This window comes from Canis lupus, chromosome 25 (genome assembly GCF_048164855.1).
Source record: "Canis lupus baileyi chromosome 25, mCanLup2.hap1, whole genome shotgun sequence".
NCBI lineage: Eukaryota > Metazoa > Chordata > Mammalia > Carnivora > Canidae > Canis > Canis lupus.
In genome coordinates this window covers 22,565,967-22,592,382 of record NC_132862.1, presented here as the reverse complement: position 1 = coordinate 22,592,382, position 26,416 = coordinate 22,565,967, and the positions used below count along the sequence as shown (strand labels likewise).

General features: G+C 35.0%; 2 protein-coding genes across 13 annotated transcripts in view; one reads left to right on the top strand and one right to left on the bottom strand.

Moving 5' to 3' along the window:
* IRAG2 (inositol 1,4,5-triphosphate receptor associated 2) overlaps nt 1-24,061 on the top strand; it is a 121,904-nt gene extending 97,843 nt beyond the window's left edge. Inside the window, 12 exon segments of the mRNA XM_072798619.1 lie at nt 1,053-1,110; nt 2,658-2,721; nt 2,807-2,834; nt 3,092-3,232; nt 7,980-8,114; nt 17,024-17,171; nt 18,079-18,122; nt 20,171-20,233; nt 20,351-20,397; nt 20,679-20,780; nt 22,725-22,832; nt 23,543-24,061. Of these exon segments, the coding sequence (XP_072654720.1) occupies nt 1,053-1,110; nt 2,658-2,721; nt 2,807-2,834; nt 3,092-3,232; nt 7,980-8,114; nt 17,024-17,171; nt 18,079-18,122; nt 20,171-20,233; nt 20,351-20,397; nt 20,679-20,780; nt 22,725-22,832; nt 23,543-23,786 (1,182 nt within the window). The 3' untranslated portion in view covers nt 23,787-24,061.
* Nucleotides 24,062-24,188: 127 nt separating this feature from the next.
* Nucleotides 24,189-26,416, bottom strand: part of DNAI7 (dynein axonemal intermediate chain 7) — a 65,778-nt gene continuing 63,550 nt past the window's right edge. For 11 of the 12 annotated variants that reach the window (XM_072798629.1, XM_072798630.1, XM_072798623.1 and 8 more), the window contains 2 exons: nt 25,326-25,439; nt 24,189-24,585 (listed from right to left, as the gene is read on the bottom strand). In XM_072798629.1, coding sequence (XP_072654730.1) covers nt 24,310-24,585; nt 25,326-25,439 — 390 coding nt within the window. In that variant the 3' untranslated portion in view covers nt 24,189-24,309. The remainder of the gene's footprint in view (nt 24,586-25,325; nt 25,440-26,416) is intronic. The other variant, XM_072798621.1, reaches the window with a different exon arrangement.

Genomic DNA, 26,416 nt, shown 5'->3' with positions numbered 1-26,416 from the left:
GTGAAGTCAAGTAAGATAAAGAGTGAATATTTTCCATTGAATTTGGTGATAGAGAGTTCCCTGATAACTGGGGAGGGAGGTTTTCTTGGAGTGTTGCCTATAGGGACAGATAAGAGCTGAAAAACTGGAAATAGCAACCCATGGACAATTCTTCCCAGAAGAAGCATGATCATAAAGGATAGGATTGGAAGAAGATGGTGTATCTGGAAGAGGTCAGGGTGTTGAGGGAGGATTCAGAAAACTTAAGAATATTTGGGTGTTGGTTACCTCTATTATTGCATTTGTTATTTTTTATCAAAATCTTAGCTTCAATTTTCTAAAAGTTACATGACATGTTATCACTGGCTCTACCAAGGAATTTTGTCTTAGACTTTTTTTCATGGAAAGCTTCTAAGAATGTTGAATAATTATCACCATAAAAATGATTTTATACCTATAGCTTTCTCATTAGCTTTCCCCAGGTAGTATAGTACAACCCTCATATGGTCTTTCTCAAAGTATCGATATATCTGTAGGATATTTGGTCAGTGACCTTTAAATGTATTTATATGCAGTAAAAGCCTAACATAATACAGTCCTAGCTGCAGTTTTTGCTACAAGTTCTCCAAGAGTCCATCTAGAAGGCTACGTGTGATAGTCCTAGATGATGCCTACCTCTTTATCCATCTAATCCTACCATTTTATGAAGCGCCAGCATGTTTCTTGTCTGTGGAGACTTCTTATGCTTCTCTAGCCATGATGTCTCTCCCCTCCCTTTGTAGAGAACTTATTTATTCACATCTCATTTATTTGGCAATCAATGCTAGTTTGCCTCATGGTAACCTGTGTCGCATTTACAGCTGTTCATACGCTTCTGTCTTTTGTACCTCAACTAGATTGGAAACCCCCTTAGAGCCAGTCCTGTTTTCTTCTTAACCCCTAGCTTAGATCTTTGAATACCACAATATTTTTGATAGAGTAGGTTTAGGAGAGGACAGGAAGTTGGGAAATGATTGGTTATGAAGGATTTCCATTCTATTTACAGCAAAAAAAAAATCTCTTTATGATTTTAGGAAGCCAAAGAGGAACCAGGAACAATAGATGAGCATAGAAAAGAATGTGCTGCAGGAGGTAAGGAATGTTCTCTCCCAACCCCCATGCAAACTTTTATTCCTGCTAATATTTTTATGGGTGAAATCTTTCTGAGTAAAAATGTGGTGTCTATAATTTTTCATCTCTAGGTAAAATCCAGCCAATAAAACTGATTTCTTGATCCAATTTGTGTCATTTATGAAAAGCCACATTTATGTTGCATTAACTATTAAGCTCCAAAGGACTTGTAATAACTACTACACTATTGTGATCCAAGAACCATGCCAATATTGGTAGTCAATTCTAAGCTCTGCTTTGAGATCTTTTTTATTATCCCATCCCAAAGTAAATAAGACAGTATTTAAAGAATATGTGCTAATATGCTTCCCTCCCAATTTCACCTCCATTAGGATGGAATAATGGATAGAGTTGAGGCCTTGAGGTCACACAGACTATTGGGTTACTCTCTGACTAGCTATGACTTCAGAAGGTTATTAAACCTGAGTGTCAACTTCATCTGCAAAATGAAAACGATGAGTCAAAAAAATTAACCTTTACAAGAATATATCATATGCTAAGTTCTAGACTAAATTCCTTAAATATATAGTTTCATTTAGTTCACCCAAATATCTATGTGGGATAGGTAAGTTGCAGCTCAATTTCCTAGCCTGTACAGTACCTACCACAGGTTTGCTCTGAGGATTGAGTAAATTAGGTATAAAGCAGTTAGAAAAATGCTTGGCAAAGTTCTCTAAAAGCTACTATAGAAGAATAGTATCATCCTTATTTTGTAGATGGTTTGATGACGTTTTGACTTGTTCCAGGTCACAAAGCTATAAGGATCAAAGATGAGACTTAAACCAGGTTTTTTTCAAATCTAATACTCTTAATAAACTAATATATTGTCTTCTTTATGAAGTTACCACGAAGAGTATCATTAATATGTGTAAAGAGCCCTGTTTTGGGGCTGGCATATAGTAAACTTGTGACAAGTGGTTGATACAATGCTTATTGTTGCTGTTATTGTTATTATTATTATTATTATTATTATTATACTATACTCCTCCTCCTCTTACTACTACTACCACTACTACAATGTCTGCTGACGCTGCTGCTCTTGATTCTTCATTCTTCATCCTTCATTGATCTGAAGGATTAGGGTACTAGGAAGGTATGCATTTAACCATGGAATCAAGTCAAATAAACATTCAAATACAAAGAGAATAATTGGACTGTTCCTGGGGTCTGAGGTATCTTCAGGCTTCAGACTATTCACATATTGATGTGTGAGCCAATGATTTTTTTTTCATTTAAATTCATTTTACCAACATATAGTATAACACACAGTGCTCATATCACATCGTGTGCCCTCCTTAATGCTGTTACCGGGAGCCAATGATTTTAATGACATTGTGGTCCCAATAGCATAGCATAACATCATCTTATATTGACGCAAATGCATTATTAACTGGCTATTATTTCAGACATTCTTCAGTGAAATGCCTTTGTATAGTAGAGATTTGATTGAATGTGCGTGCCTTCAGCTGGGAACCTTTGTAACCTACTATTTTATTACCTTTTAATAGACACTGCTGTTTCCTCTGTTCCTGTAACCACTGTGAAATCAGTTAACTTTAGACAAAGCGACAAGTAAGTTGTTCTTCACATGGCATGCTCACAGCTTTTGCTTTTCTATTGAATTGTGTTTGAATAAATTCTTTGTCTTATCCTACAGCACTTCTGCTAATGAGAAGGAGGTGGAGGTGAGTTTTTTCCCTTTAAGTTAAAAAAAAAAGTTTTTCTGATTCCCTTGTCTATAATCACTTCATACTTTTACATAAGCTGTCATACGTTTGGTGTCTGGCTGGCTTGGCAGTGATTAAGTGCAGGTAAAGCCAATGCATGCTAGCATTGTGTTGCTGGGAGGGAAAAGAAACAGCTCAGCATAATCTGGAATTAAACTGAAATATTTCACTATGTCCAATTTTTTCCCTTCACCCTCACATTATTTTGACAACAGGCCGAATTTCTCAGATTATCTTTGGGATTTAAGTGTGACTGGTTCACCTTGGAGAAAAGAGTGAGGCTTGAAGAAAGATCACGAGACTTGGCCGAAGAAAATCTGAAAAAAGAAATAACTAACTGTTTAAAGCTGTTAGAGGTGAGAATCTTAACATTTGGGAACTACACATTTGAAGATCATACTGTTAATAATGTTTTCAAAATTAGATACAAGTTTACTTTTACGACTAAACCAACACCAGGTACCAAGCCCTGCCTGACTCAAATGTAAATTAATAGGAAACAAAAATTCAGGGTCAGGCTAAACTAAAAGATTTACTAATAAAACAAATGCCTTTTAAAGTCATTGTGAGTCACCTGCCTTCCCTCTAGAACCGTTTGCTTAGGTTTCAGGCAGAAGAGTCATCATGCAGGAAACTGAGCAATAGGAGATAATATCTAATTCTAAGTTTCAAAGAAAAGAATCAAAATTCTAGTTCCGTTTAATTAACTGAAAAAAGAAAATGGTGATTGATTTTAGTCTTGTCAGATGATGGGCAAGCCAAGCTCTCTCTAGAACTTGTACATAAGTAACAACTCTGATTTTTCCATTTTGTGAAATCACCATAAATATAGAGATTGGCTGGAAAATTAAGAGGGTTATTTTTGGATAAAGAAAATGAAAACTGAGAAACCATGTTCTTTTTTATTGTAATAAAAAACATGTAACATCAAAGTTACCATATTAACCATCTTAAGTGTAAGTTAGTTCACTAGTGTTAAGTATGTTCACATTGTTGTAAAACAGATCTCCAGAACTTTTCCATCTTGCATTCTGAAACTCCATGCCCATTAAACAACTCCCCTCTTCCCCACCTCTCAGCTCCTGCTAACCAGTTTACTTTCTATTTCTATGAATTTGACTACTTCTGATACCTCATATAAGTAAAATCATACAGTGTTTGTCTTCTTGTAACTGGCTCATTTCACTTAGCATAATATTTTCAAGCTTCATCCATGTTGTAGCATGTGGCAGGATTCCGTTTTAAAGCTGAATAAAATATTTCATTGTAATATATCCTGCATTTCATTTATCCATTTATTTATCAGTGGATGTTTGGATTGCTTCCATCTCTTGGCTATTGTGAGTGATTGCTGCTATGAACATGAGTGTGTGTCTCTTTGAGACCCTGCCTTTAATTCTTTTAGAAAGTTTTTTTAAGTTTCTGAAGAATTGTCACATTGTTTTGTGTGGCAATTGTACCATTTTACAATCCTACTAACAGTGCACCAGGGTGCCAATTTCTCCACATCTTGTCCAATATGTACATTTTTTCCTGCTTTTTTGATATTAGCGATACTAATGGGTATAAGGTAGTATCTCATTGTGGTTTGCTTTGCATTTCTCTGATGATTTGTATTGTTGAGCATCTTTTCATGTTTATCATCATGTATACCACCTCTGTATATCATCTCTGGAAAAATGTTTATTCAAGCCCTTTGTCAATTTTGTAATAAGATATTTATCTTTTCTCTTATTCCATAGGTTGCCTTTCCATTTTGTTGATTATGTTCTTTGATTCACAAAAGTGTTTAAGCTTGATATAGTGGTATTTGTCTATTTTTGGTTTTGTTGCCTGTGCTTTTGTTGTCATATCCAAGAAATGATTGCCAAATCTAATGTCATGAATATTTCTTCCTATGTTTTCTTCTGAAATTACATAGTTTGGATCTTACACTTAGATCTTTAATCCAGTTTGAGTTGATTTTTGAATGTAGTGTAAGATAAGAGTCCACTTTCACTTTTTTGTATATGGATATTAGATATGGACATGGATATGGATATGGATATTGTTGGTTTGCAAGATCCTCAGGAGTTTCCCAGATGTAATCTGAAATTGGCCCTCATCTTCAAAGGCAGGGAGAAACTGAAGAAAGAGGCAGGTCACTTCAGGTTGGTAGATGGCAGATTTAATAAGCAAAGGAATTTATATATGAGGCTTGTCTTGGTTGGCTGCAAGATGAGTAGATCTCTATACCCACCCACCAAAACTATGAAGTTTATATAGAGGTCTTAACTGAGTTATGTATATCATCCAAGTCATCTCAACACCAACCACATCATTACCACAAGGCTGTATTACAGCTTTGTAATAAGTTTTGAAATCAAGAAGTGTCAGTTCTCCAACTTTGTTCTTTTTCAAATTGTTTTAGCTATTTGGGGTCCTTTGAAACCCCATTGTGAATTTCAGGATGAATTTTTCTATTTATGAAACAAAAAATGCCACTGGGATTTTGATAGGGATTGCATTGAATCTCTAGATAGATTTGAGTAGACTGGACATCTTAAGAAAATCAGGTCTTCTAATCCATGAACACAGGGTGCCTTTCTTTCCTTTTATGTCTTTAATTTCCTTCAGCACTGTTTATAGATTTTAGAATTCAAGTCTTTCAGTTCCTTTGTTAGGATTATTCCTAAGTATTTTATTCTTTTTGATTGTATTATAAGTGGAATTGTTTTTTATGTTGTTCATTTATTTACCCGGAAAAATTTTTTTTCTTCCAATTTTTCTTTTAAATTCTAGTTACTTAACATATAGTATAATGTTGGTTTCGGGAGTAGAATTTTGTGATTTATTACTAGGTGATATATTACACTTAGTGCTTTTATAGCAAGTGCCCTCTTTAATACCCATTACTCATTTAGCCCATCCCCCCACCTATCTCCAAAACCCTGTTTGTTCTCTATCATTAGGAGTCTTAAAAAATATATATTCTTATGATTTGGGATGCTTGGGTGGCTCAGCGGTTGAGCCTTTGACTCAGGGCGTGATCTGGGGTCGCAGGATTGAGTCCCACATCAGGCTCCCCGCGTGGAGCCTGCTTCTCCCTCTGCCTAAGTCTCTGCCTCTCTCTCTGTGTCTCTCATGAATAAATTAAATCTTAAAATAAATAGCCTTATGATTTGCCTCCATGTCTTTCCTATTCTCTTTTTTTCCCTTTCCACATGTTCATGTTTTGTTTCTTAAATATCACATATGTGTGAAATCATCTGATATTTGTCTTATCTGAATGGCATATTTTGCTTATACTTTCTAGTTCTATTGATATTATTTAACTGGCAAGATTTCATCCTTTTTATGGCCAAATAATATTCTTTATACCACATCTTCTTTATCCATTTATCAATCATTGGACACTTGGGCTGCCTCCATAGTTTGACTATTGTAAATAATGCTACAATAAACATAAGGGTGCATATATCCCTTTGAATTCGTGTTTTTGTATTTTTAGGGTAAATACCCAGTAGTACAATTATTAGACTGTAAGGTAGTTCTATTTTTAATTATTTGAGGAAACTCCACACCATTTTGCACAGTGGCTGCACCACTAATAGTGCACAAAGGTTCCTTTTTCTCCACAACCTTGCCAACACTTGTTATTTTAGAAAGATTGGTTTTAATTCTTCTTCAGATGTTTGGTAGAATTCTCCAGGTGAACCATTCATATGGTTCCATATGGTTTTGGATTTTTCTTTGTCGGGAAATTTTTGATATCTGCTTCCCTCTCCTTACTAGTTATTGACCTATTCAAAGTTTCTATTTCTTCATGATTCGGTTTTGATAAACCATATTTTATTTGGCTAACAATTAACGTATTTTCTTCCTTTCCCAACTGAATATGGTTACTTAACTCCAATAGGAAACTGTGTGTCTGACAGTGATCATTCTAGTTGGTTAGCAACTCTTCAGCTGCAACTCATATATATCTGTCTGTTTCAGAAGTGGCTGACATTTATTGAGCATCTAGAGTGTGACAAATAATTTGCATCTATTATCATTCATGTCCAGTATTCCGGGAAAGGAATTCCTGTAATTGTCTCCATCTGGCAGATGAGGGAAGAACAAATCAGAAATGACTTAGTATTTTTAGATTTAGAATTCAACATAGAGTCAATGATGCTTTATAATTTTATTTACACAATTTTTCCTTTTTAAAAAAAGATTTAGTTATTTATTTGAGAGAAAGAGAAACCATGGGGGCTGGGGGGAGGGACAGAGGAAGAGGAAGAAACAGTCTTAAGTAGACTCTGCTCTGAGTGTGGAGCCCAACATGGGGCTCAATCTCATGACCCTGAGATCATGATCTGAGCTAAAACCAAGAGTCAGACACTTAACTGTGCCACACAGGTGCCCCTACTTTTCCTTTTTAAAATAATATACAAAATTTATAGTATTTTAGATTTGGGCAAGTCTTAGAAAATTGCTCATGGTCACACAGCTAATAAGCAGTGGCTTGTTTGCTTCCAAAACTGCTGTCCCCTTAATTCTGTCTCCACCCTAGTGAGATGGATGGTTCTCCATTAGGACAGCCATCATCTTGGATTAAGGGCACCAATTTAAAAGAAATATTCATAAGGCAGTGAAGACATACCCATCTAGCTATCTCAATAATGCTTTGCCATCAATGGAACAGCGAGTAGTCAGGGCCATATCTAAATCTAGTATGTTTTCACTACTTTAATTAAAAGTTCAAACCATGCTCCTCATATAATACATTCAACTCATTCATAAGCATAATTTCTTTATCATTACCAATTAAGTATATCCCAATCTGTTAATTGTGGAAAGTGATGTAAACGTTCAAGAGGAAATGGCAAATTCAGGAAGGAAGGAAGAGATTGATACTAGATATAAAAGGTTTTGTGAACATCTGCATAGGTCTGCTTAATAGCCAACAAAGAAATTAATATTTCAATATCATTATTCATTATCGGTCTTTGCTGATCCTTTTCACTTTATACAAAGATAAATGAGATGTCATCTACATTAACAACATAGTCATTGTTAGAATCACTTGCTGAATACTAGTGTTGGATATATTTTAATACTTTGCTTTCTGTACAGTCTTTAACACCACTATGTGAAGATGACAACCATGCCCAGGAAATTGTTAAGAAGCTGGAGAAGAGTATAACATTCCTTAGTCAGTGCACTGCACGAGTGGCCAGTAGGGCTGAGATGCTGGGAGCCATTAATCAGGTAATCTGTTTCCATTTCTTTAGCTAACTGAAATTACTAAAAAGATTTATTTTCCCTGAGATTATGGATTACATTTCTTTTTTTCTATGGATTACTAAGAAAAAGTTTTAAAAACGATTTCTGTGTTGTATAGGACAGTATGTGTTTAATATAGAGAAAATGGAATCTGTAAATAAAAATGTAAAAAAAAAAAAACCTCTCATAATAGCATTAGGCAGTGACAATCATCCAAATAACCTTTTCCACACATCAGTTTCATACTTTCTCCTTTCTCTTCAAATCATCATCATGTCCTTTCCCATCTTCTCTGTCAAATAATGACTGCTTCCTGCCTCAGTGAGAACATTGAGTCATTCAGAGGGGAACTGCCACAAATTCCAAACCTAGTAACATCTGAACCCTCATGCTTTTTCCTTCTTCCTTGTACAAATTATAAGTTGTCTCTAATCCTATCTAAGGCTAACCATCTCACCTATATGCCAGAACCCATTCCTCCTAATTTACTCAGAATCTTGGGCTCATATTCTCCTTACTTTTCTCCATCTTCAATTTTCCCCATTACATTGAACTATTCCCATGAGTACACAAATATGTTGTTTTTGAGATTGGAAAAATAACATAAACACAAGCAAAATCATCTTTGACCCTTTCTCTTCTACCACCCTTTTTCTCTGCTCCCATTTATAGCAAATTTCCTCAGCATAATTGTACTCACTGTCTCTAATTCCTTTCCTCCCATCACTCTGAAATCTACTCTAATTGGCCTTAACATACTCATTTTCCTTAGTTGATCTTCTATATTAATCATGGTTGAGCTCTTCCTCCTCCTGGAAATACTTTCCTCACTTGACATCCAAGTACCACATTCTCCTGTTTTTGTTTTTTTGTTTTTTTTTCTCATCATGGCTCATGCCTGTCCAGGCTCCTATATGGGTCCCACTGTTCTCCCTAGCTTCATAATACCCATGGGCTGTACGGCACCACCCTTGTACATGTGATATCCATCTTCCTTCAATCCCCATATCACCCAGTGTTGTCAGCTGATGACTCCCAAATTCACATGCTTATCCTAAACCTTTGCCTTGAGTTTCAAACTAGAATATACTACTATGCATGCAGCATTTCACTTGGATGTTTGACAAACTCAAACAATACATACAAAAATAAACTGCTTAAAGTATCTCCAAAACCTTTTCCACACATAATCTTATCTTAGTCAAAGTTGATCAGATTAGAAATCATTAGGAATAATTCTCAAAATTTTTCTCTCACAATTCACCTCTAATCCTACAGAAGATCATAATTACTCTACCATCAGAATAAATCCTGTTTACTCCACCATGAGAATTCAGCTGCTTATTTTCCTCTCCACTGCTATCACCTTGATCTAAACTACCATTCTATTTTTGCAGATTAATACAATATCTTCCTAAATGGTAGCCTTGTTTCCGTTCAAACCCTGTACTCTCTGCAACATAATCCGTTCTCCATAAAACAGCCAGAATAATCCTTCTAAAATTTAAAGCAGATCATGTTTCTTTTGGGTTCAAAGTCCTCCAGTAGCTCCTCACTTTTTTTCAGAATAAAACCCAAAGTCCTTATGATGGCTTAAAAAGATCTACATGATTTTCCTGCCCTCTCACCTTTTGAAATTTATTTCTTATTATTATCTTCCTGAATTATTGCATTCCAGCCATACTGATCTCTGTTCTGTTCATGAAACATAGGAGTAAACGTGTAGTTAGTTCAGAATGTGTTTAAACTTAAATGACCATCAACTTAACATAGACTTCTATGTACTTAGGATGTTATATACAAATTTCATGGTAACCACAAACCAAAAACCTATACTAGATACACAAAAAATTAAAGAGAAAGGAATCCAAGCATAACACTAAGGAAAGTCATCAATCACAAGGGAAGAGAGCAAGAGAAGAAAGGAAGAGAGAACTACCAAACAACCAGAAAACAGTTAACAAAATGGCAATAAGTACATATGTAGCAATAATTGCTTTAAATGCAAATGGTCTAAATGCTTAGCAAAAGACATGGGATGACTGAATAAAAAAATAATACCCATCTACATGTCACCTACAAAAGACTCATTTCAGAGCTAAAGACATGTACAGCCTGAAAGTGAAGAGATGGAAAGGAATATTTCATGAAAATGGAAATGAAAAAAGCTGGAAGCGCAATATTATTTTTTTTTAAATTTATTTTTTATTGGTGTTCAATTTACTAACATACAGAATAACACCCAGTGCCCGTCACCCATTCACTCCCACCCCCCGCCCTCCTCCCCTTCTACCACCCCTAGTTAGTTTCCCAGAGTTAGCAGTCTTTACGTTCTGTCTCCCTTTCTGATATTTCCCACACATTTCTTCTCCCTTCCCTTATTTTCCCTTTCACTATTATTTATATTCCCCAAATGAATGAGAACATATAATGTTTGTCCTTCTCCGACTGACTTACTTCACTCAGCATAATACCCTCCAGTTCCATCCACGTTGAAGCAAATGGTGGGTATTTGTCATTTCTAATAGCTGAGTAATATTCCACTGTATACATAAACCACATCTTCTTTATCCATTCATCTTTCGTTGGACACCGAGGCTCCTTCCACAGTTTGGCTATCGTGGCCATTGCTGCTAGAAACATCGGGGTGCAGGTGTCCCGGCGTTTCATTGCATCTGTATCTTTGGGGTAAATCCCCAACAGTGCAATTGCTGGGTCGTAGGGCAGGTATATTTTTAACTCTTTGAGGAACCTCCACACAGTTTTCCAGAGTGGCTGCACCAGTTCACATTCCCACCAACAGTGTAAGAGGGTTCCCTTTTCTCCGCATCCTCTCCAACATTTGTTGTTTCCTGCCTTGTTAATTTTCCCCGTTCTCACTGGTGTGAGGTGGTATCTCATTGTGGTTTTGATTTGTATTTCCCTGATGGCAAGTGATGCAGAACATTTTCTCATATGCATGTTGGCCATGTCTATGTCTTCCTCTGTGAGATTTCTGTTCATGTCTTTTGCCCATTTCATGATTGGATTGTTTGTTTCTTTGGTGTTGAGTTTAATAAGTTCTTTATAGATCTTGGAAACTAGCCCTTTATCTGATATGTCATTTGCAAATATCTTCTCCCATTCTGTAGGTTGTCTTTGAGTTTTGTTGACTGTATCCTTTGCTGTGCAAAAGCTTCTTATCTTGATGAAGTCCCAATAGTTCATTTTTGCTTTTGTTTCTTTTGCCTTCGTGGATGTATCTTGCAAGAAGTTACTATGGCCGAGTTCAAAAAGGGTGTTGCCTGTGTTCTTCTCTAGGATTTTGATGGAATCTTGTCTCACATTTAGATCTTTCATCCATTTTGAGTTTATCTTTGTGTATGGTGAAAGAGAGTGGTCTAGTGGAAGCGCAATATTATTAAATCAGACTTTTTTTCAGACAAAGCAGACTTTTAAATAGAGACTGTAACAAGAGACAAAGAAAGGCATTACATAATGATAATGGGATCAATCCAACAAGAGGATATGAAATTGTAAATATCTATGTATCCAACATAGAAGCACCTAAATACATAAAGCAAATATTAACAGACATAAAGGGAGGAATTGACAATAATATAATAATAGTAAGGCACTTTAATACCTCACTTACATCAACAGATAGATCATCCAGTCAGAAACTCAATAAGGAAACCATGGCTTTGAATGAGACATTAGACAGATGGACTTAATAGACATATATTAGAACATTCCATCCAAAACTGGAAGAATGCACATTCTTTTCAAGTGCACATGGATCATTCTCCACATTAGATCACGTTAGGCCAAAAAACAAATCTCAATAAATTTAATAAGATTGAAATTGTATCAAGCATCTTTTCTGATCACAACAGTGTGAAACCAAAAATCAATTACAGGAAAAAACTTGAAAAGATACAAACAGCGACATGCTCAGTGGTGAAGTGTCTGCCTTTGGCTCAGGGCATGATCCTGGAGTTCTGGGATCGAGTCCCACATCAGGCTCTGCTTCTCCCTCTGCCTATGTCTCTGCCTCTCTTCCTGTGTTTCTCATGAATAAATAAGTAAATCTTAAAAAAAAATACACTTGAAGGCTAACCAACATGCTACTAACCAATCAACAGGCCAACAAAGAAATCAAAGAGGACTTTATAAAGACATGTAAAAATGAATATACAATGGTGTAAAATCTTTGGGATGTAGAAAAAGCAGGTCTAAGAGGGAATTTTAGAGTTTATACAGGCCTACCTCAAGAACCAAGAAAAATCTCAATCTAATCTTATACCTAAAGGAACTAGGAAAAGAACAAAGTCCAAGGTTAGTATCAGGGAGGAAACAATAAAGATCAACACAGAAATAAATGAAATAGAGACCAAAAAAAAAAAAATCAATGAGACCAAGAGATGTTTCTTTAAAAGATAAGGAGAATTGATAAGTTTCAGCCAGACTCATTAAGGAAAAAAAAGAGGCTCAAAATCCAGGAACAGAAGAAATAACAACTGACATCACAAGAATACAAAGGATAAGAGACTATATAAAATATTATATACCAACAAATTGGACCACATAGGAGAAATAGATAAATTCTTCAAAACATGCAATCTTCCAAAACTGAATCAGGAAGACCTAGAAAATCTGAACAGAAAGATGTAATGAAATTGAATCAGCGAAGTAATGAAATTGAATCAGCAAAGGAAACAAATTTAAAAGGTAACCTTTTGAATGGGAAAATATATTTGCAAATGACATATCTGATGACGGGTTAGTATCCAAAATTTATAAAGAACTTATCAAACTCAATACCCCCAAAACAAATAATCCAGGTAAGAAATGGGACAGAAGACATAAATAGGCATTTTTCCAAAGAAGACATCCAGATGGTTAACAGACAAAAGATGCTCAACATCACTCATCATCAGGGAAATAAAAATCAAAACTACAATGAGATACCACCTCACACCTCTCAAAATGGCTAAAATTAATAACACAGGAAACAACAAATGTAGGTGAGGATGTGGAGAAAGGGGAACCTTTTATAGTGTTGGTGGTAATGCAAACTGATGCAGTCACTCTGGAAAACAGTGTGGAGTTTCCTCAAAAAGTTAAAAACAGAACTACTCTATGCCCCAGCAACTGCACTACTAGGTATTTACCCAAAAGATACAAAAATACAGATTCAAGGTGGTATGTGTAACTTGATGTTTATAGGAGCATTATCAACAATAGCCAAATTGTGGAAAAGCCTAAGTGTCCATGGACTGATGAATGGGTAAAGAAGATGTGGTATACATACACAATAGAATATTACTCAGCCAGCAAAAAAGTCAAATCTTGCCATTTACAATGGAGTGGATGGAGCTAGAGTATTATTATGCTAAGCAAAATAAGTCAGAAAAAGACAAATACCATATAATTTCACTCATATATGGAATTTAAGAGACAAAACAGATAAACACAGGGGAAAGAAAAAAAAAAAGAGGACGGCAAACCATAAAGGAGACTCTTAACTATAGAGAACAAACTGAGGGTTGCTGGAGGGGCAGGGGTGGAGGATAGAGTAAATGAGTGATGAGTATTAAAGAGGGCACTTGTGATAAGCACTGGGTGTTGTGTATAAGTGATGAGTCACTAAATTCTACTGAAACTATAACATATAGTGTAAAATATTACACTATATGTTGAACTAAAATTTAAATAAAAAATTGAAGGTTTAGGAGTAGATGGCTCCACAGGTAAATTCTTACCAGATATTTAAAGAAGAAGTATTACCTATTTTCCTCAAATTATTCAAAAAATAGAAGAAGAAAAGTTTCCAAATTCATTCTATGAGGCCAGCATTACCCTGATACCAAAACTAAAGACACTGCACAAAAGGAAATCTATAGACCAATATCCCTGATGACTATAACTGCAGAAATCCTCAACAAAATATTAACAAACCAAATCCCATAGTATATTAAAAGGATCATTCCTCACGATCAAGTGGGATTTTCTCCAGGTGTGCAAGAATGGTTCAATATTTGCAAATCATTCAACATGATATATCACATTAACAAAATGAAGGTTAAAAACCACATGATCATTTCAGCGGCAGGAAAAGCATCTGACAAAATTCAATATCCAGTCATGATTAAAAACTCTCAGCAAAGTGGATATAGATATACCTCAGCATAATAAAGGCCATATATGAAAAAGCTAACAATGAGTATGGTGAAAAGCTAAAAGATTTTCCTCTAAGATCAGGAATGAGGATCTCTACTTTCACTATTTTTATTCGACATAGAACTGGAAGTCCTAGCCACACCAATCAGACAAGAAAAAGACCTAAAAGGCATCCAGATTGGTAATAAGGAAGAAGTGTCACTATTTGCAGATGACATGATACTATATATAGAAAACCCTGAAGTAAAGACTCCACCAAAAAAAATTTTGGAGCTAAAAAATGAATTCAGTAAAGCTGTAGTATACATAATCAAGATACAGAAATTGCTTGTGTTTCTATACACTACTAATGAAGTAGCAGAAAGAGAAATTGAGAAAACAATCCCATTTATAATTGCACCAAAAGTAATAAAATACCTAGGAATAAATTTAACCAAGGAGGTGATAGACCTGTACTCTAAAGACTACAAAACACTGATGAAAGAAACTGAAGATGACACTAATAGAAAGACAGTCCATATTCATGGACTGAAAGAATTGGTATTAAAATATCCACACTCAAATAAATAAATAAATAAATATCCACACTCCCCAAAACAATCTACAGAATTAATGCAATTGCTCTTAAAATACCACCAGCATTTTTCACAGAACTAGAATAAATTATCCTGAGATTGATATGGAGCCACAAAAGACCCTGAATGGACAAAGCAATCTTGAGAAAGAAGAACAAAGTTGGAGATATCATACTCCCAGATTTCAAGATATACTACAAAGCCGTAGTAATTAAAAGAGCATGGTACTGGCACAAAGATAGACACATACATCAATGGAATAGGACAGAAAACCCAGAAATAAACCCACATGTATATATAGTCAAATAATCTACAACAAAGGAGTCAAGAATATATAAAAGGGTAAAAATTTCCAGTTATAAAATGCCCTGTAGTCAAGGGATGAAAAGTACAGCATAGGAATGCAGTCAATAATATTATAATAATGTTGTATAGTGACAGATGGTAACTACATTTATTATGATGGTGAGCATAGCATAATGTATAGAATTGTCAAATCATTGTACACTTGAAACTAATAAAGTGTATGTCAACTATAATTTTTTTTAAAAATCCTGAGAAACTTTTTGAGATGTTATAGAACTAAAAATGTTTTTATTTTTATGCTTAATATAGATAGTCTAGCTAGGTGAAAGATTCTAGTTTAGAGATTATTTTCTTTAGAATCTTTCTTTCACTTTTTTCATTTCCTTCTTACCTTCTGGTGGTGTTGTCAAAGTTTGATGCCATTCTGACCCATGAGCTTTCGTTTATACCTTTTCTTACTTTCCATATTTTAAGACATCCTCTTATCCCTACTGTCCTCTCTTGGTGGATTTATTTTCATTCACTGTGGTAAGCTCCGAATGGATATAAGTTGGCAAGTTATGTTCTTGAATTCTTAGAGATCATTTTTGAATTATTTCCTTTTCCACATTTTGTGGAATTTTTCTATGCTTTGAGTTCCTGTTCTTTGCCTTTTGGATCTCCTGAACAGATCCTTTTTCATCTATTTTCTACCTTTGAGGTTTTTTTGCTCTAGTTTCGGGGAGATTTTCTCAACATTACCTTGAAACTTTTTTATTGATTTATGTTTTTTTTGTCATATTTTTAATTCCTAGACTCTTTATTCTCAGCATGTAGTTTTTTATCTTGTTCTTATTTCATGGATGCAACATTTATTCTTAACTCTCTGAAGATATTACTAGTTTCCTTGAAGCTTTCCTGTAGTTGACCTCTTCCAGCTTGCTCTTTTTCTGTGTTGATTTTCCTCTTTCATGGTCGAAACTTTCCTCTGACTAGTGATGATCCACTATATAGCTGAATGGGAGCTGTATGTTGGCTGGAGAAGGTTCTTGTTGGCTCTGAACTTCACACAAACTGGGATGTTTCACTGGGATACTCTTAATGTCAGTAGTTTTGACTTTCATCTTGCTATGTTAGATTCCTCAGAGGAAAATCTTCCAACTACCTCGTTTGCGAGTATAAGCCTGGCTATCAGTGTTTACAAGCTGAAAGGAGAAATCAGGCTGTGTATCTCAGCATTCAATTATGTATACAGACTTTTGCTTAAATCTATTCTTTTCTCTACAATCCATTCACTATAAATGATCTCTTACTGCCCAATCCACAGGCTCTCTGTTTCTCTCTCTCTCTAGATATCCAACGTTGGTGGTTTTTCAGCAAAGTGATGAAGGGAAGTTGCTCAGCTGGTCTGAGTAAGGGAGATCATCTGTGGATCTAATCACTTTTTATGCAGATTTTTTTTTTTTTTACCATTTCTTCTGTTCATTATTTACCTTCACATTTTTTTTTTTCACATTTAATTCTAGAGGCACCACTAATTCCTGAGCCTGTATGGCTTTCTGTGGTGCAGTCCAGGTTGCTTGTAGGCTTTCTTACTTTTTTTTTTTTAAGGGTTCAGCTTTTTCAGGTCTTTGTCATTCACCACTAGTTCTGCTAGTTCTTCTACTTAGCAAGCTTTCAAACTTTTGTTATATCTTCTTCTGTTCTCTTCTGTGTCTTCTTTTTTTTTTAAAAAAAAAGAAACCTTTATTGTCATTTTGGTGAGATTTGGGGATGAAGTGAAGATAGATGCACGTGTCTAATTATCATTTTTAAACTGGATATGGAGAATAGTATTTTAAGTGTAAATTAATTCTTTTTCTTTCCTACTAGGAAAGCCGGGTTAGTAAAGCAGTTGAAGTGATGATTCAGCATGTAGAAAACCTGAAGAGAATGTATGCCAAGGAGCATGCTGAATTAGAAGAACTGAAACAAGTTCTTCTGCAAAATGAAAGGTCTTTTAACCCTCTTGAAGATGAAGGTAATAAAAGTTGAATAGTGTCAGTTGTTTTTCTAACATTCTCTTCTCTCACTCTATCTCTTACTAATTCTTACTATGTCTTTAGTATAAAACCCTTATGTTAAGATTATGTTACAATAATAACTCATTCCTGTTATTTATATAGCCCAAAGGAAAATGTTAGCTAGAAAACAGATTGGGAGACAAGAAGGATTCTTTGGTAATGACACCAAAAATTCATTAGATTGCTGAGATGAGATAATATATTCATCCAACCTATTGAGTTGACTCTAATGTTCTCCAACTTAGGGTATGTTAGAATTGGCTCTTTCTCCACACATAAAGCATAGTAAATTAAGTTAAATGAGCTATTCTCATTAACAATGATTTTCTATTTCTTGAAGGAGGAGTGACTCTGGCTTAGTAAGCTGGCAGATGGATTAGAAAATAAGAAGACATCTGATTTTAGTTATATGTGCTGCCGAAGTGAGCACAACACATCTGAGATCATAAAAAAATCCCTTAAAATATAAACTTTATATAAATCCTGTAATAGTTTTATTTTAAATAATATTAACTTTTCTGAAAAGAATATTTCAATGATCTGTTCCCTTTTCTAGAAAAAGTAATCATATTTAATAACCTTCTGATGTGTAGTTTTGGATTTATTTATTCAGCATATATTCATTTAGTGTCTCCCATGTGCTGGGGAAGCATTGCGGACATATACAGTGATGTAGAGGACTGTATTTCATCAGTTAAGATAGTAATTGTTATGAATCAACCAATAATAACTGGATATTTTTGCTGCTCAGTAGTCTCTAGGGTCTTAAATATGTTCTATTGCTTTTCTTTGAAAAGAATTGAGACCATTGCAATAAATTGCTTGTGTAATTCCTAAAATGTGCAAATGTGTTTTTCCTTTCAGATGACTGCCAAATTAAAAAGCGTTCATCTTCTCTAAACTCCAAGGTAATTACTAATGGACTTAACAGTCTATCAAATGTTACAGAAGAGATGGTTTTAAAATACTATTTGAAACAACAGTTTTAAATGTAAATCATATATGTTTATGTAGATATGCATGTATGTGTTTAAGTTTATATATGTATGCTTTTGTACTTCTTTGTATATCTTTTAAGTTTTACTGAAGGCAAGAGGAAAGCCAGATAGTTTCTCTCTCATGTAACACTGGAGTTGGAAATATGCAGTACAAAAATGGTAGAGAGGCTTCAAGAATCCACAGGGCCCAGTATTCTCTCACTGCTTCATCACCCTCAGCCCTTTGCTTCCACTTCATGGCCTAGGGTGGCTTCCTCAGTGCTGAAGGCTAAGTCCTGGTCATTACATCAAGTCACATTCTAAGAAAAAGGAAGACATAAAAACAAGTGTTCCCTCTCCCTCTAATGATAATTCCTAGAATTCCCAATTAACATTTCCTTTTCATTCTTGGTTGAAAATGAGACTAGAAAATCCATTTTTAATTCTAGAGTTTTGGGCAGCCCCAGTGGCCCAGCGGTTTAGCGCTGCCTGCAGCCCAGGGCATGATCCTGGAGACCCGGGATCGAGTCCCACGTCAGGCTCTCTGTGTGGTGCTCTGCCTGTGTCTCTGCCTCTCTCTCTCTCTGTCTCTATGAATAAATAAAATAAAATCTTAAAAAAAAAATTCTAGAGTTTTGCGGCTTAACTAAAAATCAAGGAGTTCTTTACCAAATAAAAAGGAGGAAAATGGGATATTGAAAGTCAACCAGCAGTTTTTGCCAGTTTGAAAATCAGGATTTCACAGAATTTTTAAGCAAGAGACTAAAATCATTCCATCCAAATCTCTGTCTTTCACAGATGAGGAAAATCACTTTCACAGAAGTTAAGTGATTAGTTATGATCATGTAGTGGGCAGAACCATGGTGAGAAGCCAAATTTCTCGGATTGCAATTTGAAATTCTTGATATTCAGCTAACCTATGAAATTAAATTAGGAATGTTGCTTTAATAAAAGGATTAATCTTAAGCTTCTTTAACTAATTTCCTACATTTAATATATTTTTACTTCCTAAAGTTGTGTTTAAGAATCATATAGTAGGGGCCCCTGGGTGGCTCAGCTCTTTGTGTCTGCCTTCAGCTCAGGTCATGATCCTAGAGTCCTGGAATCAAACCTCCATCACTGGGTTGGGGTGGGGGGCTTACCCCACTCATGCTCTCTCTCTCCCAAAGAAATAGATAAAGTCTTTTTTTAATAAAAGAATCACCTAATAGTATACAACATTTTCCTGTGCAAATCTCAAGGCTGATAAACACATCAGTTTATCAAAATATCATATCCATCTTTAAATGTGTTAAATGGGAAAAAATGAAACCATGAAAACAAAAGCTACAAAATAGGTGCACGTTTTATCTCCTCTTGAGTTGAGAAAAGCTCAGCATAAAAGAAATGACAGCAAAAGAAGGATATATTTGGCTGCATTAACAATGAAAAAAATTTCTTCCAGAATTATCATTAATAAAATTGATATGGGCAAAGATCATAGTTTCCAGAGCAGATATATATGTGATTATTTAGCATTAAAAAAGTGTTTGATGTTACCAGAAAAACTAAACAAGAAACCTTATTTGACTGGCAAAAATTATACTCATCCAGTGTTGTTTTTTTTTTAAATTTTATTTATTTATTCATGACAGACACAGAGAGAGAGGGGCAGAGACACAGGCAGAGGGAGAAGGAGGCTCTGTGCAGGGAGCCTGACATGGGACTCGATCCCGGGTCTCCAGGATCACACCCCGGGCTGAAGGTGGCGCTAAACCGCTGGGCCACCGGAGCTGCCCTCATCCAGGTTTTGGAGAAGGTAGAATATAAACTGGTACAATATTTCTGGAAGACACTATGGCCATAACACAATGTGTCTGCTGGTTAGCTCAGCAGTGGTCAGATGCAGGGATATGTATGTGCAAGGGTATATATTAGTGTTGTATACAATAATAAAATACTAGTAGTTTTCTAAATGTACCTTTGGCCTCTCTGGATAGCCATCTTCTCTCCGAAGGGTGACCATTGCCTCTTTGCCCAGAAATATTGGAAATGCAGGAATGGTGAGCAAATTCTTAAGTGTTCTTTCTTAGTCAAAAGCAAATTAATTTTCATGTAACAAAAACATAAACTTCACTAAATTCATATTTCATTATTTCTTTAACATCTGAAATTTAAAGGTGGCTGGGATGGAAAATGACCGATTCAGTAGGAGGTCAAGCAGCTGGTAAGTTTAATTTTATGGTTGCTCTTTGGGAAACCTACTGCTTTGTCACTTACTGAAGTAAATGTTTGCAATAAGTAACAAAGTAACTTTTGATTTACACATAGTGTATGTACAATAATTATAAAATAGGTATATAATCATGAAATTTCCTTGAAGTATAATGTGAATGTGCCAAAAAAATAGAACATACAATTTTTGTATTAATTTGGGTAGTAGAAAATAAATTGATAATGGCTACAGATATATTAATTTGACAAGTGGCTATAATCATCTTTACTTAGGCGTATTTTGGGGTCAAAGCAGAGTGAACACCGTCCCTCATTACACCGATTTATTAGCACCTATTCCTGGGCAGATGCTGAAGAAGAAAAATGTGAACTAAAGTAGGTGAAGTTTGGTGTGTGTGTGTGTGTGTGTGTCTTAACTTGATGTGAGCTGGGAAATAGTGGGGATCACTTTTACTCTATGGAAATATGAGACATTGCTACATTATCAAAAAAATAATTAAAACTTTTATAAACTGTAAAGCATTATATAAATGTTATTCGCAAAACATATGCCCTCCTGTAGCACTCAAAACTGCAGGGTTTGAGGTCTTAAGTTAGAAGACCCTGAAGTGTGCCAGAATTGTGAATATTATTTTTTTCCTCTAAGTATCTGGTCATCAAGGAGAAAGGTCAGTAAAGAGCCATAGAAGAAACGTCCATCCACTTAGATTAAAAAGCAAAACATGAATTATATAGGTATATATGTAATATATGTGTATTGTATATGCATCTATCTACTCTTTATGTAAATGAACAGTAGGGGAAACAAAACTCTGTATTGCTATACTTCATAGCAACAGGTAGAGGGCAACGGAGGAGGGACATGAAGAAATGTGGCCTCTAAGTCCTTGAATGACATTGGACAAATTGTTTAACTTTATTTGGTCTCAGTTTCCTCATCTAGAGAGATTTTAATGAAACGATTTTATGTTCATTTTATACATGTTCATTACCTGCCTACTATGTGGTAGGTACTAAACTCAATCCTAAGGGGTATAAAGATGAATGAGACATAGTGCCTACTCTCAGGTTTTTGTTTTTAAAATAATCCCGGGAGCCCACTGCATGTGTCGAAACTCTTTTCAGTTAACATAATGGATTTTTCTGATCTGGGTTAAAAAAAAAAAATCAATTTTTCTTCAAAAGATTAAAATCTATTTTTTGCTTTTTGTTAGTATGGTACGATTTCTATTGAGAAGTCTTAGTGAACCAAAGATTGAAATCTTGAGAATCTTACAAGAATTTTTGTAAGGCCTTGTTTATATTTATTTATTTATTTAGATTTTTTTTTTATTTTAGAGAGAGATAGCAAGCAAGCTGGGGAAAGAGCAGAGGGAGAGGGACAAGCAGACACCCACTTAGCATGGAGCTGGCCACCAGGCTGGATCCTAGGACCCTAAGATCATGACCTGAACTAAAATCAAGAGTCAGTCATTCAGCCGACCATACATACCACCAAGGGACCCATGTTTCCCTTAAAAACTAAAACCAGACAAACACATTCCCTTTAGATGTCCAAGAAGAAAAGAAAAAAACAACTTTGAGAAACAGCTGCCTTTGGTAATAGTGATGGCATTATGAGCCTGGAATTTCAAAATTCAAATCCAACTAGGAACTCATCAATGAACATGATAATGAAACAAGTTTTGTTCGGGTTAAAGACAAGATGATTTTATTTAAAATATATTTGCTCCTATTTCTATTTCCCAGCTCATTAAATATTAATTTTAGATAGGATTGTACTGAATGTATTGTTATAAACACTTTTTAAATTAAGATTTTAAAAGAAGAAATGACACTTTGATATTACTCCAGTTTAGCATAAAATCCACTGTTAATAATTTTGTGGTAGAAGGAAAAAAATTTTACCATATGTTTAATAAGAAAATACAGAGCAAGAAATATTCACCTTTGTTTTTTAAAGCATAGTAACTATACACAAGCAGAGAAAGAAATCACAGGTTAATAACACTGGTTAATTATGGAGTGGTGATAACTAACTTCTACATGTTCTTTATAAATTTTTCCTTTTTATTTATCCTTTGGCTAGTATCTCAACTTCCTACAACAAACATTTTTCTATATAGCAAGTTTTTAAAATTAAATTTCCATAAATAAAAGATGAGTGATTTGAATTTTAGAATTAGATATATAGCAAATCTTTCTAAAGCAAAACAAATAGTTATGAGCCTCTTTAGTAATATAATAAAATTTAGCAATATTTTATAAATAGTATATTATCCATAGTTTCAAATATTTAAAAATAATACTTGTTTACAGAACTAAAGATGACTCAGAACTCCCTGGAGAAGAAATAGTAGAAAGGACAAGAAAGCCAAGTCTTTCTGAAAAGAGAAAAAATCCATCAAAATGGGATGGCTCTTCAATGTAAGTTGTCTGCTTGCTAATGATACCATTTTTATAGAATGGAAAAGATGAGGCAGGGTTAAGTTTAAGATAAAAAACAAACTTCACATGGTCTACAGGAGTTATCCCTGAACCTGTGACAGGTCACAGTGTTAGGTTCTAGAGCCAGATGGCATAGTTCATCCACTTTTGAGCATCAATTTCTTCATCTAGAAGATAGGGATGATAGTAGTAGCATGTGTAAAATGCTAAGATTTATAAGTTTTTCTTGTGGGTGTTTCTAAAAATAGTTTAAATATTTCAATAGAGCAAAAATCCAGGTTATGGTGAGAAATAAGTGATACACACACACACACACACACACACACACACACACACCATACTCTACCCAGTAAATAACATTTTTGTTTCTACTATAGGGATTTAAGTTGCCTTACCTGATTGAAACAATGAGATAAATACTCAAATATAATACCTGAGTCACCCAATTTTCAGATCATCATTGATCTGATCATCATCATTGCATTTAAGTCTAAATAATTTCTCTAATTCTAAAAATTATTGGGGGGGGGGTGCAAATTGTGGCCCAAACCAAGAGAGCAGATCATTACGTAGCTTATCACAAGGCAATGTTTGTGGTATGTAGGGCAGATCGATGACTTGATTGGTATTGCTGGCAATATTCTTTAATATTGCTATTAACAAATTCTGAATTTGTATTTTCCTTATAGTTATGACACAATAGCTTCCTGGGCAACAAATCTCACGACTTCCATCACAAAAGCAAATAAGGCACTCTGGCTTTCTGTTGCATTCATCGTACTGTTTGCAGCTTTGATGAGCTTCCTCACAGGACGATTTTTCCAAAAGTCTGTGGATGCTGCTCCCACACCAGATGGGGACTCCTGGATGTCTCTAGAACAAATCTTGTGGCCATTTACCAGACTCCAACACAATGGACCACCACCAGTGTGACTACAGCATATCTTACTGTGTGTGTGTGTCTTGATTTTTAAAGTTTCAGTATCTGAACTTCGTAAATTAAGTCATTTTTAGTTGGGAAATTATAGCTTAGAACCAGAGGGTCTCAGAAGGACCGTAAGATATTTTATACTCCCTCTTTCTGTGATTTCCTCTCTAAAATACAATGGTGAGGAAGCCTGCCTATGATCTTTTAATGAGCTTTTTGAGGAGGAGATATTATATATTGTTTGTTAAAATGTATTGAAATAAAGAACCACTCAAATCTTTTTTTTTTTTTTTTTTTTTTTTTTCACTCAAATCTTCATAGAGTGAAAAGTGAAAGTTTCAGTAAGCTAAATAGCCATAGGGGAAAAAAAAACCCTACTTTTTAAAAAATAAAATTTGAGAATAAAATGCTTATGAGATTTTAATAAGGTCCTGAAATATAGTCACTCATTACATTTTATTGAAGAAATACCTGATTTTGCTCCAAGTTGCTTGATTCTTCATATTGCATAAAATTTATCAGTGGGGATTAAGAATAGCTGAGTAATCTAGTGGAGAGTAGCATATAACACACAGAGTCAATAAACTGGCAGTTGGAGCTCCTGATTTTCTCCATGGCTTCTTTGGAAGCAAAATCCTTAACCATGTGATATAAAGTAGAATGAAACTCAGTTTCTTCTTTAAGGGCTTCAGAGAATGTCTCACTGTTTTCGTTGATCTTGAGCCTTTGTGCTCTGTTACCACTAAACATTAAAAGGGTCCAATTAGGATTCTGAATAGGTTCTTCAGTAAGGTGTTCACTCAGCTAATGAAAAAGAAAATTAGAGAAATTCGTTAATAGTTCTTCTATTGGGTATTTTGGCAGAGTATAATTTGAATTTGGTCCCCAAAATTGCTAATGTAAAAGAAACATTCTTAGTGTTCCATTTCTTAAACCATGTTTTTATGGAGCTTATTAAAATGTATTAACTCACTCAACAGAGGTTTATTTAGTAGCTACCATGTGCCAGGGAACATTCTAGGTGCTGGGGATATTACAACGAAGGGCAAAAACATACTAACAATTGCAACAATAAAATCCTATCCTCAAAGAGCTTATTTTAAGTGGGAGAAACACACAATACACTAGTACATATGGTGGCTCGCTTATACTAAAACAATTCATCAGTCAGCTTTAAGAATGTGATCTCTTTCTTATCAGGCACTAGTAAATGTGCCAGAAAGTTAACTAGGAGGCCTAACCATCTCTGAGGAAAAAGTTTGATTCACATGAAAAGCTTCCATTTGTTCTCCTGTTGATGTAAAGAGCTAAAGGACGCTAGCCTGAAGTCAAGAGTGTTTGATACCATAATGGACAATGAAGGCATAATCTTTATATAGTTTGGTTTTATATTTTTGACAAAAATAAAAGTGAAGTTTTAAAACTATTTTGAATGTTAATTTTTTTCACCTTTTCAAGAGGAGAAACCATGGCCTACATTCATTTAACTTTGGAGTACTTACTTTTGGAGGACAAAGCATTGTTACGGATTTTACATACTATACCTTAACTATAACTTTTTTTGAAGTACATACTGCGTTCCACTTGCTCCAACCAAATGCAAAAGCAGAACTTAGCAGGGCCAGTTGTCGATAAGCTTTCAATTCCACCAAAGGATCCTGTCAATATAAAATAGAATTAATCATAGAGCCTCTCAACTAGTCTCCCATCTTTGGCCTCCTACGGTCACTTCTCAACACAGAAAAACACTTTTTTTTATTTTTTAGAAAAATCCATTTTAAATGTAAGTCATATTGCATGACTGCTAAGACTGGGCAATAGTGTTGCCTTTCTCTCAGAAGAGAAACCAAAGTCCTAATCCACAACGGGCCTCTCTGATCAGATATCCACCCACCCACCCACCCACACACACCATTATCATCGCCTTTGCGTTTCCTTTGCTCTCTCAGACAACTTGGCTAAATTCCCCACTTTTGAGTTTTGCTCAGATCTAATACCTTCTCAATGAACACCCCTCCTCCAATACCCTATTTGTATGTTGCCTTAACCTCATGATTCCTGGTCTGCCCTTTTTTCTTTTTCATAAAATATAAGATTATCTAGTATATTTTTTGCCTTCTTCTGCTAAAATGTAAGCTCCACAAGGGCAGGAACCTTTTTTTTTATTCATTAATGGATCCTAAGCATCTAAAACAATGCCTAGAATATGTGTTCAGAAAAAAAATTCATGAATATTCTGAGATGAAAAGTACACTACATTCAGCCTTCGTAGAGAAGCTGGCAATTGAGTTACTAAAACCAAGGTATTTTTTTTTCTCTACACATATGTACAGTATCTCAGTGATACTATTTTCATGTGTTACATGTCAACCTAGATTATCATTTTCTGGTATACTGTAAACTTGTTTTGGGGTATAGAACTTTTCTGCCCAACACATCTTTCATGATTAGAACCTACTTTGGCTTAATTTACATATCACATATTTACAAAACATCTGATTCAAGGAATATGCTAGGTGTCAGAGGATCATAGGTGATGAAAGAATAATCCCCCTTCTCAAGGGACACACAGTTTAATATGGAAGGATGTTATTTAACTAAAGCCTTATGAGTAACATGAAGCAGTATGCAGACA